Genomic DNA, 15,289 nt, shown 5'->3' with positions numbered 1-15,289 from the left:
AATCTAAAATATTCTCAAATTATACAATTTGAAAGTTTTTTTATAAAAAATAATTTAAAAATTGTGTACTTTAGAAGTTTTGTTTCATGTAAAAAAATAGAGGAAGAATGAACTTAAAGAGTGGAAGCTGAGTGTGGAAACGACCGACCGACCGACCGAGAAGAGGAATAGATAATCATTTTCTATACCCCAATACCTATTCGAGAACATCTACGAAAGTCGAGACTTTCAAATTACACAATCTAAAAATTATTTTTCATTAACCAAAAGGTAGAGGATTTTCATATTTGTAAGGGGTGTAAAAAGAAATTTTGGGAGTGCAAAGAGTAACTCCCTTAGAGGCAAAATAGATTACTTTGGCTTGTTTTTACGGGTCAACATTTGACTGGTGTGGATTGACCTACATAGTTAGATGAACTTTGCTTCCTGCACTCCTATGATTACTAAATACACCTCATATGAAGAGAAGATAACAAAGATATTCTCCAAATACACCTATGTTCTCTATCCTCGTTACATTCATTGAGAAGAAGAATGAGAGAGAGAGTTGTTCTAAACATATTGTTTTGAAAGATATTATATATGTTTTAGAAAGTTTGTTCTAAAAATTATATATTAAAATGCATCTTATATGTTCTAGAAAAGTTATTTCAAAAAGTTTATTTTAAAATGTTTGTTCTGAAAATCTTATTTTAGAAAACTAGTTCTAGAATACATTTCATATATTGGAAAAGTCGTTTCATAAATCATGTTTCAAAAATTTCACAAAACTTATTCTGAATGATTTCCCAGACAGATAATCTAAAATTGTATTTATGAAGAATAAAATGGTCATTTTAAAAAATAATGGGGTGCGATTAGAAATTATGGGGTTACAGAATATATATATATATATATATAAACCTGTAATTAATTATATAAATAGTTTTGAAGTCTTTAAATGATTAATACATATTTATAATGGAGTGATTAAAAAAATATTATGTATTTATATGTTAGAATTGATAATTGAAACTTAATAATTTAAGTTATTATAAATATTATTACTTACTCTTGTCCTATAAACAATAACGGGTCTACAGTACAAGGTTAATGATATAATAAATTATGTCTTAACTATCTTAAACTAAAAAACCTTTTTGTAAATAGTATTTGAAATTATATTAAGTATTTTTCATTTATGGTATCTTGTTAGAATATTTAAATTAATATGTAAAGTAACTAGTAAAATATAGTAACATATAATTGTTTATGTAAAAAAAATTGAAATTATTGTAGCTTGTTTTTTAATTAACACTTTTAGATTTCTTTATTGTCGTGATTAAAATAATAAAGTTTAAAAAATGTGAAACAACTCACTATAACATAAAAGAATGAGGTAAATTAATTTACAATAATTATAAAAATATAAAGAAGATTAAATGTTTGTTTAGAATTTCAATACTTTATAGCTATTTTTCTGCATTTAGTACAAAATATTATAATATCCAATGTAATTTTTTTTAAGGAAAATCATTGGATTTTAAAAAAAATGTAAATATTCCTTTTTTTCTACTTTTTACCAAACTGGTTTTTTATACTATGAAAAATAGGATCTTAATTTAGAAAGAAATAAAATAAAATAAAAATTTACATCAAATTTGTAAAAGAAAAAAAAAATCAAATTACAATAATGTAAGTTGTAATGCCGAAAAGTGTAATAATTTAATCAATTAACATCAAATTGTAAATATATATATATATATATATATATATATATATATATATATATATATATATATATATATGAAATATCGTCAATAGAATAGAAAAAACTTAAAGGTTCAACTTCTACACCTTTTTTTGTTTTTTTTTAATTAGAATTTTCATTTTTCTTGCATTATATACATAATACAATAAAAATGAAAATAAAGAGTTATGAATCAAAGTAAACAAATGAATCAAATAAACAAATGAATCAAATAAGATAAGAACCTCCATAATCCTTCTTTTATTTGAACTGATCCAATTTCATAATATTTTTATTATGAAATCAAAAAAATCGAAGAAATTTGAGATGCACCTTTAGAGTGTCCATATGAGTACATTTATAATAGGTCAAACTTAATCAACAAATACAAAGCTACCAATAATAAATAAAAAAACACACATACACACATATCACACATATCACATTTCACTCAATTAAAGAAATAAATCATCCAAGCATACAATTATATAATTTATACATATAATCATACAACAACATAAAGTGTGTGTTCAGATAAACTACGAAAGACCACTTGAATATAGAATTTAGATAATATTTTTGTTCAAGTGAAAAAGTTTTGTTAAGTAATGGTATCAGATAAAGAACTTATTGGAGTGACTCAGACAATGCCTATACTAAAGCACATTTATCTTCATTGAGTGAGGGATATCAGACAAAACACTCACTGGAGTGACTTAATTGATACATTCACTTAAGCGTGTATGTTTTTACTGAACAAGGGTACCATATGAAACACTCATTGAAGTTACTCTAATGATACTCTCACTTAGTGACTCAGAAGAAACCTTGTGCATTACTTCAGAGACATGTCTTTAAATAAAACTGACTCATTAGAAGTTCAAAACACATTCCTATCGTGATTTCATAAGAATGTTCCTCCTAAAAACATCAAACTAAATATCTTACTTTTAAGACTTAAAAGAAAATGAAGACTTTATTTTGGCAAGTAAGGAAACACTAGCCCAACATTGTAAAGTAAGGACTCGAGACTCAATATGGACAAAGAGAACATCAATCATCTTCCATTGATTACCATTGTGAAGATGTGTTTTTTGAGTTGAATTTGAACTTCCTATTTCAGGAAAGCCTTAAAAAAAATGCATTACTCCATGAACATTTTGGAGATTTTTTTGTTGATATTGTTGTTCGTGGTTCGACTTCTTCCCATACCAATTATTACATTGTCCTTAGCCTTGGTAGTCTCTTCTAGGCCTCGACCTTAGTAACCACCTCTTCCTTGGTCTCTTCCCACATTGTCATTTTTGTATAAAGCGGGCAAATTAAGGATATGGATCATACAAGGTCTTCAACAATATCCTTACCTAAGTACACTTTTTTGTTGTGTGGTTAATGTTCTTATGGTACCGACAATCTTAGTTGGATCAACATGCACTAGTGAAGGGAGTGGTGGATGTCTAGTCTCTAATTCAAGATTAAAGGCTTCTTGAAGGAGTGTGTCGTGATTAATGTTTAGTGGCATATATACTCCATATTTGAATGTTCTACGACACTTAAAGTGTTCATGTGTATTAGTTGATGATGAACCAACCTCATTTTACAAACTCATTTTTCCTTATCCTTTTTCTCATTTCCATATTTTCTTCCAACATAATGTATTTGGAGTTTCATTCTCACAACTTGTCCATGACATGACTTATTATCTAAAACACGACATGACTTATGATGTAACCATCTAAAACATGACATGACTTATTTTCTTCCAACATGATCATTTTTACGTAACTATCTAAAACTCAACATGACTTATTATGTTTAGGTCAAATATCAGTTTGCCAAACTTGAGTAAAACATAGGACCTAACAAGGTCAACTACTTTTGTAGGACTACCATTCCGTCCGTGGAGCAGCTATATTCTTTTAAAGATCTTTGATGTAGACACTTTATTAGGAGATCTTCTTGTAAGAAATAAAGCGACAAACATTCTTTGCAAGCATATAATAAACATTTATAAGTGTTCAATTTTTGTACCATAAAATGCTTCGAAGTATGTGTACTTATTGTCCGTCTAAGTAACAAATTACTAGATGAAGTATACAAATAAAATGTTAAACACTTACATTTGTCGAGACTTGATGCTTATAAAATCAATATAAGGTGTATTGAACTTTTCTCTAACACTTCCATATGTGTTATGAGGATATTAATTAAGAAAGAAAGATTCATCTCATCATTAGATGCAAAGAAGATGCTAGTGTGACTTTTTGAAAGAACCATAAATTATGGTGACTTAGAATTTTTTTTTTTCTCAAAGCCCCCACATAGGTGGTGAATATTCCTATTCAAAAGTGGAACATCTTTACACAAGTTGTTAGAATGGTAAAATTTTTGTGTTGAGTTATGAACTATGAGGAAAAGAACTCTAAATGATAACGTTCAAATAATAAATACGAATCTATCTAAAAAAGACTTCCTAACGTTTAAGTTAATAAAATATTAAAAAATAATAATAGTTAGAGAACATGTATAAATTATGAGATGATAATATTTTTATGAAAAATGATTTATATAAACTTATCTAAATAAAAATAAATATCAATTAATTTGCTTAAAATATTCTAGTAGGTTGATATTATTCATGAGTAAGTAATTATACTTTGTTGGGTGATAACTAACCTATAAATATACTTTATATCTTATACAAACAAATATAACCAAAGTACAACCAAAAAAAACATGTTAATATAAAGTAGTTTACCCCAAGTCTTTCTCATCCTCATCCCCATCCCATTCCTTTTTCATCTCTTTTGCATAATGCACTCTTTAAACCCACTTTAATAGGAATCATTATATTATTTTTCATGAAAAAGTTGAAGAAGATCATAAACACGTCACCCATGAATGTTTGACCTATCATTTAGATTATTGAAGAAGGTTTTGCACACAAATTTGAACACACTTTAGTGTTAGTGGAGATTTGTTATAGCTTTAAGCCACTTGGTGGATAGATAGAGAGACATTACAACTACCAATTCACTATTCCACTATCTTGCATTATGCCACCACCAACTTTACATTTTTTTTGTTAAATATATAACATAAAACAGTCATAAAAAGTGTAAATCTTATCCATTTCACACTCAACACTAATTAGGATCAATTTAATATTTGATTGGAGTATCAATATGATCATGTTGTTCTCTATGTTGGGATGAATTTTTGGACTAATAAGTTTACAAAATTTAAATTTTATGAACATTTTCTTCATTTCTTTATCTTTATAAAATTTGCAACATATAAAGAATTTTTTTTACTAATTTTATATGAAAATTAAACATTAAATGTATACTTAGTTTAAATATATTATTTTGACCTACAAAATTATTAATAAAAAATTCGTCACTATTAATGGTATATGAATGATGAAAAAAAATTAATTAAAAATAAAAATATATTTAACCCAATTTGAAAACAAACAATCCTCCAACTAAAGAAAGTGTGGCTACATCCAATAATCATTCTTTACTTAGTTTGTATTATACACAGTTGTACTCCATAATCTTTCATGCAATCGTGCAACTTTTTTGTACAAAATCTTTCTATCCAAACCCTAAAAATTCAGAAAATGGTGCCACGTGTTATTCCACCACCCTCCTAAATTTCCCTATATAACAAGGAAAGCTCATTATTCAGTGAACAAATATTTGATTCAACAAAAAGGAAAAAAACCAACAGAAAAAGTGATGTCGGAGAGTGGTAGAAGACACGGCGGCGCCGCCGCTGAGACCGGCCGAGGTGAGCAGCTTCTGGCGGAGGAGGCCTCCGGAGAGTTGTCATCACTGTCGTGGAGACTGAATGTGAAGGAGTTTCAGTTGCCACGGCCAAGTCCAACCCATCATCACCATAATAACCTTACTTGCTTCACTTTTCATGGTCTTTTTCCCAAACCCAGTAAGAAAATTTCTCTCTTCATTTTCATCTTTTTTACGATTGAAGATCCGTATTTCATTCTTATTGCAAACTTCGTCTTATAAATTTAGTTTTATAAAATTGAATTAAACTTAAAATTCATTTATTAAGATAATATCAAAATCATTTAGTAAACACTAAAAAAAATTAAATAAAAAATAATTTTTAAAAATTAAAATAATTAATTGTTATAATGACTAAATTAGAGAAAATTTTAAGAACAAAATAAATTTTTATTTTTAAATTATTTTTTATTATTATTAAATGATTTCTAAATTTGTATCTAATTAGCCAACAAGATATTTTTACCAAATTTAAAATCCAAACAATTGATTAAAATCTTGGTGGTTGATTAGATACTTAAAAACTATTTAACAATAATAAAAACTAATTTAAAAACCATTTTTTTAGTTTTTAAAATGGTCTCTAATTTAATTACTATTACAACTAATTATTTTGATTTTTAAAAATTATTTTTTATTTAATGATTTTCTTGTAGTACAAGTTTCTACTTCTTAACAACTTCTTTTATTTTTGCAATTTTAAATCCATTGAAACTCAAAAAACTAAATCTCACATTAATTAGAAGTATAATTAAATTTAATTATACAAATTAATTTCAAAAGGGTAAATAAAGTTTTAAATTACTTTTTAAAATTAATCTTTTTAAAAAACTTTAAACATGGGGATCTTTCTTTCAGTCATGTTTTTTTTATTATGCATAAGAGTTTAACCAGGTTGTTATGGTATTTTAAAAAAATTCTTTTAAAGAATTAGCTTTTACAAAATAAGAATAAATGTAATTTATTAAAGTAATAATAAAGAAAAATAACTCACCGTGAGGATTATATACATCATGTCGTAGAATAAATATTTATAGGCAGTTTATTAATAATTTTATAATAAATTATACAATAAATTTAACAAATCTTATTATAATAAACCCTAATACTATATTAATTAATCTTAATTATAATACCATATACCGATTTATGAGAAAAGAAATTATATTTATTTTTATATATATATATATATATATTATTTGATCTTATTTATAATTGAGTTACTTCAATAATCACAAACACTTTTATTTACAGTTCAATTGGACCATGTATCATAAGTAATTACAAAATTATTAGTCACTATCAATTTTGTTTCGATATAATTATAAATTAAGTAACTAAAATAATTAAAACACCTACTTTTTCTCATCCATTTTTACTTACATTTAAAAAAAATAAAAATGAAGATAAGACATAGAGTGGTGGTCACAATTTTTCTAAAATATATATGAAAATGTATTTTTTTTTCCATCTCATTATCTTTCTTTTTGGAGTAATTGGTTGGTTTAATTTTGTTGGAATTACGTGTCTTATTGTTTGAAGTGAGTGAGGAATATAAGTAAAACTTTTCTTTTTATTATATTCTCTTTTATTTATTGCTTTTGTGATTGTTTTGGTAGAGTATTCTTTTTTTCCCTTTTTTTGAAAAAAGATAGGTTATAAAGTGATTCCTTGCGAGTAAGAGGATATACTAAGCATCTTGTGTTCATTTTAATTTTAATTTCTCATGAGTTACAAATATTAATTAAAAATATAACTAAATTATAATATATAAATTGGTATGAATATTATCTTATAAGTTAATTTAATGAAGTTAAATTAAATATAAAATTTACTTTTATAATATCAAAATTTATACTGATAAAATTTATTACACATGGACATATACAAATTTTATTTACGTTATATTATCAAAACTTAGTTGCTGAAGTTTCTCACACAAAAGTAAGGAGACAAGTTTTTTTTCTATATATGGAAATTGGGAATAATGTATAGGAAAATAATCTTTTGTAATACTTTTTTAGTGAATCAAAGCCTACAAGAATATTATCATTCAACATATAATTCTTCAACATATGATTCTTCTCATGGAACCTGTAAATTTTTATTATAAAATTTGCAAACCTTTTTAGTTTTTAGTAAAAAATGTAAAATCCTCTAGTGCAATTTACAAAATTGCAAATAAGAGTGACAATATAGGGTGTGCCGGTCTGCATCCCATTAACAAAAACTCGGCACAAGCTTAATATTTTGGTCCACCAACTAGGGGTGGCAAAGTGGGACGGGCCGTGCGGGTCGGTCCGTGATCCGTTGAAAAAAACGCGGGGCGGGTTGTTTATTTCAATCCGCTAGCCAGTTTAGGCCCGCTCCACATAACTCGCAGCCCGCGTGGGTCAAGTGCGGGGCGGGGCGGGTTGGTCCGCATAACTTTAAAATGTATAATTTTTTTTTCTACACCCCCATATTTTCTTCATGTAGCCTCATATTTTACATTCCGAAATTTTTAATAACATCTTATTACGCATGTTTCATGAAAATAATATTATGAGACTATCTACCTAATGCATCTAAATAAAAAAAAAATCAAAATTTGTATTTAAAAATTTATTTTTTTAATAAATATGTCTTATGCGGGCTGGCCCACAAGCCCGTAGGCCAATCCTTATACGGGGCGGGTTAGAAAAATCAACCTGCAAATTTTATGCGGGGCGGACCAACCCGACCCGCTTTTTGCAGGGCAAGTGCGGGGCGGGCCTATGCGGGGCGGGCCAGTCCGCATTGCCACCCTTACCGCCAACCCACTTAGGCCCTTTCTAACATAACATGCAACCTATGTGGGCCAGGTGCGAGGTGAACCAACACGCTAGCCACGTAAAAGTAAAAAAGGTTTTTTTTTCAACATTTTATCAAATATTTTTCAAAATCCCATCATATTTGAAAATCAGATTTTGGAAATCAAAATAATAGTTCTAGATTTTGAAAGATAAAATAATTGTTCGAAAAGGTTATTCTGAAAAAAAATTTCTTTTATAAATTTTTATTTTTGGAATTTACTTTTATATTATAGAAATTAAATTTTGAAATTGATGGGAGGTAGGAAGAAATTTGATGGGATGCAAGAAGAAACATCCTAATAAAAAAGTACAATTTTTTTTATAGTTGGCCCGTAGACCTGCAAGTCAGTGAAATAAGTCATTTTACGAGATATGTCAAATGTAAGGTGGACCATCTTAGTCTCTTATATACTTAAAGAAGCTTATTGAGTTATAGTAACAAGATTCATATAAAGTATTTATTTTTATATAAATTTCTTACTTTTTCTCTTATTATTCAATATGAGACTTTGTTGAATATTCTAAGATTCTAAAAGCTTAGATAGAAAAAATATTTCCTATTTTGTTCATTTAGATTTGTGGTTGAAGTTTACTTATCACTTCTAATACATTTTTTTTTCTTTTAACCATGTTTTTTTTTTCATTCATAAGATTGAAATCTAAAACTTTATTTTAAAAATCTGAATTTAGTTTTATCTTTATTTTGGACTCTAAGAAATGTAAATCTATTGAACTTATCACAACAAGTTCCTCTATTATAAGACTATGAACTAAAAGAGTTTTTTTCTGAAATAACTTTTCTTCTATCTTGCCATTATGCTATTATGAATATGTTTTAATAGTTTTAGTAAAATGCATAGCTCTATAATTCAGCTTTGTTTCTGAAGTGGTTTGTTTCCTAGTAATGTTATAGTTACCTTTTGTTTTAGAAAAGGAACGCAAGGTTGCAGAATACTACAAGAAACAGCAGAAGCTCCTTGAAGGGTATAATGACATGGATTCAATGACTGAAATGGGTTATTTCCCTGGAAGTCTCACTGAGGTTCATTCTTCTTTCACCATCATTCACTTCTCATTTTTTTTATCAGCAAAGAATAAATAAAATAAAAAGAGACACTTCAGGGTGTCTCAACCCTTATACAAAACCACAAATTACAAGATCCTAAAATTCTACCAACTAAGGATCCGACAAACATTGTACTACATATCAAGGTAAGAAACCAGACCAAGATATAGAAACCCACCAGATACATTTGTCTCATCCCACCAAAGAGGCCACACCCTCAAATAAAGACATGCATCCAACAACAAAACAAGATTATTGTCATCAAGCCGAAAGACCTTACCCAAAATCATTCACTTCTCATATGTGTCCTACACAAATTTTCTTAACAATTGCTCATTTTATCTTAATAAAGTGTTGTTGTTTCTTTAAATTCCAAAGGGTAATTTTAAAATTACTGATTTCTTCTTCTTCTTCTCAGGATGAAATGAAGCAGTTAGCAAGAAGTGAGAGACTGGCAGTGAATGTGTCAAATGCAGCTAACTTGGTGCTATTTGCAGCAAAGGTTTATACTTCCTTTGAGAGCAAATCATTAGCAGTCATAGCTTCCACCATGGATTCTCTCTTAGATCTCTTGTCTGGTTTCATATTGTGGTTCACTGCCTATGCCATGAGAAACCCAAACCAGTATCACTACCCCATTGGAAAGAAAAGGATGCAACCAGTGGTAAGCTGTTATATATATATTTAGTGTAAAACTATGAGTTCATTACTTCAAAATTTGGTTTTACTACCTACATAAATTTGATACAATAAATGCATGTTTTTGTTAAAATATATTCTCTAGGAACATGTTAAAATTCACACGGACTTACATCGACTAGACTAGAGATAAAGACACATTTAATAGTATATAAGTAGGTGCAAAATCTCATCTTATAAGTCGGTTTTATAAGTTGAGTTAGACTTAAAGTCAATTTCTTAATATAGTATCAGAGTCATTTAGAACTTATCTTAATAAGTGTTTGTGTTGGGTTTATTGTGTCATTCACTAGTTCATCCATAATACATAGTCACACGTAAGATGTGACAAACATCATTTTATAAATTGGTTTTATAAAGTTGATTTAGACTTAAATTTCACTTCTCAATAATTATAATCTCAAGAAGACATAGAAGGTGAACAAATGAGAATTCGAGTCTAGAATAGATTATGAGAATGATAACAATTGGATTTGTGTGGTTCAAAAGAATCATTGCATTGTTGAGAGACATAACATTTTCATTAAGACTTTCCATATATGCAGGGTATCATTGTTTTTGCATCTGCGATGGCAACTTTGGGATTGCAGATTTTGATTGAGTCTGGCAGACAAATCATTACGAAGGTAGTTGAAATCATAAATTCACTATTTTGTTTCATGTTTTGCATCTGATGAACTCCCTCTGTTAGATTCTAAATTGCTGTTTTATGCTTGCACTCCTTCAAAGTTCTTGAGTAATCTTACAAAAGTTAGGATCAAGTGATTGTAGGACAAAGTAAGAAAAAGATGAATAAGGAAAACTTTGATGTGTTTAAGTGAAGCAATGAGTGTTCTGCTTATAGATTTTGTTATCAGTTCACCTATTTTGAATCTCTTGCTTCATTCTTTATCTTGTAGTCTAAGCCTGAAATGGATCCCCAAGAGTTGAAATGGATGATTGGGATCATGGCATCTGTCACTGTAGTGAAGTTCATACTCATGATCTACTGCAGAAGGTTTAAGAATGAAATTGTGAGAGCTTATGCACAAGATCATTTTTTTGATGTTATTACTAACTCAGTTGGATTAGTTGCTGCTGTGCTTGCTGTGAAGTACTCTTGGTGGATTGATCCAATGGGAGCTATTATTGTGAGTTCATAACTACCACTACATGCTTCTTATTTTCCTTATCATTTCCCTTTGATAAAATGGATATTCTCATGTTCAAATTTCACCATCCTATCACATGAAAACCAAGTCTCCCTCTTTGTTCATACATGTTAAATAAGTTAGTTTCTCATCAAAGTTGATGAATGAGAGAAATAGATCAAAGTTTTCCCAATGACTAACTAAAATGTTGCAAGTTTATGCAGAGAGAAAAGTACCCAAATTCTTAAAATTTGACATGAGTTTTTAACATGAGAATCTGTAACAATTTTTTTTATTGGGGCTCATAATTTACATATTATACTTGTTCTATACATTATACTTAGACATGCTATGATTCTACAAGGATCATTCATCAAGATCTCACATTGACTAAACATAAGAATATTTCATAGTATATAAGTGGTGCAAATTTTATTTTATAAGTCAGTTTTATAAAGATAAGTTAGGCTTAAAGTCTATTTCTTATGATGGTACCAGAGCCATTTTTTTTTATAAGTGATAAAGCAATATATACAAGAGAATCACTTCAGGGGTGATCCAACCCATTTACATAGACAAAAATAACCTGGTCAAAATCATCATAACCTAACCTCAAAACACCTCTCAGCCATTTAAAATCTACTCTAATGAGATCTTTATTGCTCTTATCAGGCCATCCGCTATCAGACCTCTATTAGAATTTATCCGGTTAACCTTACACTACTAGAAAATCATTAGATAGAAACTAATTTTAAAGACAAAAAATAATTAGTCACTATATTGACTATATTAGATATTATTGTAAAGACTAAAAAAGTTATTCTATTTAATGATTTTCTTGTAGTGTTATCAGGCTCACTCACTACCATTTTTGTCCGCTATCGGAACACCCATAAATTATATATAAATGTCTTTCGCTATCGGACCATCCATAAATTATATATAAATATTTTTATCTTTAGTTAATGTGAAATCTCCAATATATACCCATATAATTTATTAATGAAAATTATTGAAAGCTTCATTCTTGCATGATTATTTTGTTACTATTTACATACAACAATAAACTAACTCATGATTGATCAACTTACTATGATATCCTGAATATCCAATGCAGATAGCATTGTACACAATTAACATATGGGCAAAGACAGTGATTGAGAATGTATGGTCTCTTATTGGAAGAACAGCACCACCAGATTTTCTAGCAAAGTTGACATATCTGATATGGAATCACCATGAAGAGGTGAAGCACATAGACACTGTGAGAGCATACACCTTTGGTGCTCATTACTTTGTTGAAGTAGATATTGTGTTGCCAGAAGACATGCCTCTCAATCAAGCACACAACATTGGTGAGACATTGCAGGAAAAATTGGAGCAACTTCCTCAAGTTGAAAGAGCTTTTGTTCACATTGATTTTGAGTTTACTCACAGACCTGAACATAAGATGATGGTATAACTATATATATGTCAAACTAAATCACTTGTAAAATGGGTTTAATGTCTGGCTAATAGAAATTTTTCAAAGGGTTCATTTTGTTTTGATAATCACTTTTATTTTGAATTAATGGTATTGAAATCTTAACTGTGATGCTGTTACAATATATATACTTACAAATATGTTTGACTAAGATGACAAAATTGTAGGTGTGGTTAATTTTAGAATAATAAAACTATGTTTGGACCGAAATAATATATTTTATTAAATGTTAAATATTAAATTTGTTTTAGAAATAGTAATTTTAACACAAAAAAATGTATTCCTTTTATAAAGATATAATGGTGGTAGTGAAAAGGAGAGTTTAAGCTTAAAAAAAAGGTGAAAATGGTACATTTAAAAAGATTACATAATTGAAATAATATGAAAAAGCTATAAACACAAAAATTTCAAGTCATAAAGATAAATAAAATTGTAAAAGTATGTCAAATGATTTGTTTGGATAGAGAATTTTAAAAGAAATTAAAGTCCATGAACTTTATTAAATTAATTGAATTATTTAAAATTAGATAATTTCAAATGTTATTTAAATGTAAGAGTTTGAAAATTTTCATATTCTCAAATTCATGTTTTTCTTTTCATAGTTTTTCCATAGTTCGATTTGTTGTGAAATTTTAAGTATTGCAAAAGACTACTCCTCTTTATAATCTTAACCCTCACCCAGGCAAAGAAATCAAAGAGGAACCCTAACTCTCTTTTCTGGCTTCATTGCATATCTCATGCGCCTCCTGAACGATACTCCTCTTCATTTGTAGACTTGGGGAACTGTCTTTCCTTCACCTATAAATATGTGTCTCTACTCATCTCCAAAAAAAACTTTCACTTGCTCTTTTCTCTTCTCCTACTTCTTTAGTCCTAGATTTTTTTACTCTTATGAACTTGCTTGCTAGTTTTGAGTTCCTCGATGTTACCCAAGAAGTTCCTGTTGTATCTTGGGTAGCTTGTGAAACACATCGCGAATAAGTCCTTAAAGGCAGTAACCATCCACACCTTAGGAAATAGGTCTATTTTGCATTCTCAACCTCATTTTGCTACAATCTTAAGGACTTATGGCTGAGGGCATGAACCTCAAATCCAAATTTACACTGGAAAAGCCAAATGGTGTTGTTGCAACTCATACTATCTTTGTGAAACCATTTTCGAATGTTTCAACAATTGAAGTTTTAACAAATGCTTGCATGTGTCTACTCTGTTAGACATGTATGGAGTGTTGATTTTGGCTTAATCCCAAGTCCCACATCGGTGGGTTCATTGTTTGGGAAGGAGGTTTGAGGGTTATAAATTAAGCTCTCCTCCTTCACTGTTATATATCCCAATTTGTAATATCTTCTCTCATAATAATAAAAGTGAGTTGTTTTTGCTGTGCTCGGAGATTAGGCTAAACAGGCCGAACTCCGTTAACAATTTTCGGGTGTGTTTTTCCTCTTTATCTCTTTTATTATTCCGCTTTATTTATTCAATATTATTTGTCGGGTAGCTTTGTTAGGGTTTTGTTTTAGTGGGAAAATTACCCGTTTTTCCCAACAAGTGGTATCAAGAGCCGAAGGTTCGCCTTGGGTTGTTTGAAATTATTTGTAATATTGAATATTATATTTTGAGTTTGTAATGGCAAATCAAGAAGAAGAAGCGAAGGATGTATCCAGAGTTTCGGGCTCTTCATGGTCGAGGTTCCCGGTGTCCACTTTGAAATTGGCGGTGGAAATATTTGATGGCACTGGACATTTTGGCATGTGGCAAGGAGAGGTCTTGGACTCTCTTTTTCAACAGGGTCTTGATATTGCTATTGAAGGAGAGAAACCAAAAGAGGTAGAGGAGAAAGACTGGAGTATCATCAACCGGTTAGCAAGCAGAACTATTCGATCCTGCCTGTCCAGAGAGCAGAAGTACGCTGTAAAAAACGAGACTTCTGCACACAAACTGTGGAAGGCATTGGAGGACAAGTTTCTGAAGAAGAGTTGCCAGAACAAGCTCCTGATGAAGAAAAGGTTGTTCCGATTTGACTACCAACAAGGTACTACTATGAATGCACACATCACTATGTTTAATCAATTAGTAGCAGACCTGTTGAATTTAGATGTGAAGTTTGAGGATGAGGATTTGGCTTTGATGTTGTTATCATCTCTTCCTGATGAATTTGAACATTTGGAGACTACGCTCCTTCACGGGAAGGAGAATGTGTCGTTAGATGCTGTTTGTTCTACTTTATATAGTCATGAATTGAGAAAGCAGGATAAGATGAAAACCAAATCAACGACATCAGAAGAAGCATTGGTGGCAAGAGGTCGTCAGCAAAGCCAAACAAAGGAGAGAAGAGGGATGTCTAAATCTAAAGGTCGAGCCGTTGCCAAAGATGAGTGTGCTTTCTGTCATGAGAAAGGACACTGGAAGAAAGACTGTCCAAAACTGCAGAAGAAAGAGAAGGTTCCGCAAGATGCAAATGTTGCAGAATGAAAAAGTGATGTGAAATCAGATATCTCTTTAATTGTCTCGCTTTCAGCATCATCGTATCCAGATGAGT

At 29.6% G+C, this 15,289-nt stretch overlaps 1 protein-coding gene across 3 annotated transcripts; it reads left to right on the top strand.

Annotated features, from left to right (window-relative positions):
- Positions 1–5,298: 5,298 nt before the first annotated feature.
- On the top strand, positions 5,299–12,821 carry LOC137824593 (metal tolerance protein 10-like). 3 transcript variants are annotated; one of them, XM_068630258.1, is made up of 6 exons: positions 5,299–5,680; positions 9,305–9,417; positions 9,860–10,105; positions 10,686–10,766; positions 11,040–11,270; positions 12,388–12,821. In XM_068630258.1, the coding sequence occupies exons 1-6, from the start codon at positions 5,473–5,475 to the stop codon at positions 12,730–12,732; spliced, it is 1,224 nt and encodes a 407-aa protein (XP_068486359.1). In that variant the 5' UTR covers positions 5,299–5,472; the 3' UTR covers positions 12,733–12,821. The 3 variants fall into 3 exon arrangements, with proteins under 3 accessions (XP_068486359.1, XP_068486372.1, XP_068486366.1); XM_068630271.1 differs by having other exon boundaries at positions 5,414–5,680; positions 9,310–9,417; XM_068630265.1 differs by having other exon boundaries at positions 5,424–5,680; positions 9,289–9,417.
- Positions 12,822–15,289: the final 2,468 nt, after the last annotated feature.

This window comes from Phaseolus vulgaris, chromosome 11 (genome assembly GCF_000499845.2).
Source record: "Phaseolus vulgaris cultivar G19833 chromosome 11, P. vulgaris v2.0, whole genome shotgun sequence".
NCBI classification, from domain to species: Eukaryota; Viridiplantae; Streptophyta; class Magnoliopsida; order Fabales; family Fabaceae; genus Phaseolus; species Phaseolus vulgaris.
This window is presented reverse-complemented; position numbering and strand designations above follow the sequence as displayed.

Coding starts and splice junctions, on each gene's coding strand:
- LOC137824593 (XM_068630258.1), top strand. CDS start 5,473: ATGTCGGAGAGTGGTAGAAGACACGGCGGCGCCGCCGCTGAGACCGGC. Junction 5,681..9,304: donor TGGTCTTTTTCCCAAACCCA/GTAAGAAAATTT, acceptor CTTTTGTTTTAG/AAAAGGAACGCAAGGTTGCA. Junction 10,106..10,685: donor AGAAAAGGATGCAACCAGTG/GTAAGCTGTTAT, acceptor CCATATATGCAG/GGTATCATTGTTTTTGCATC.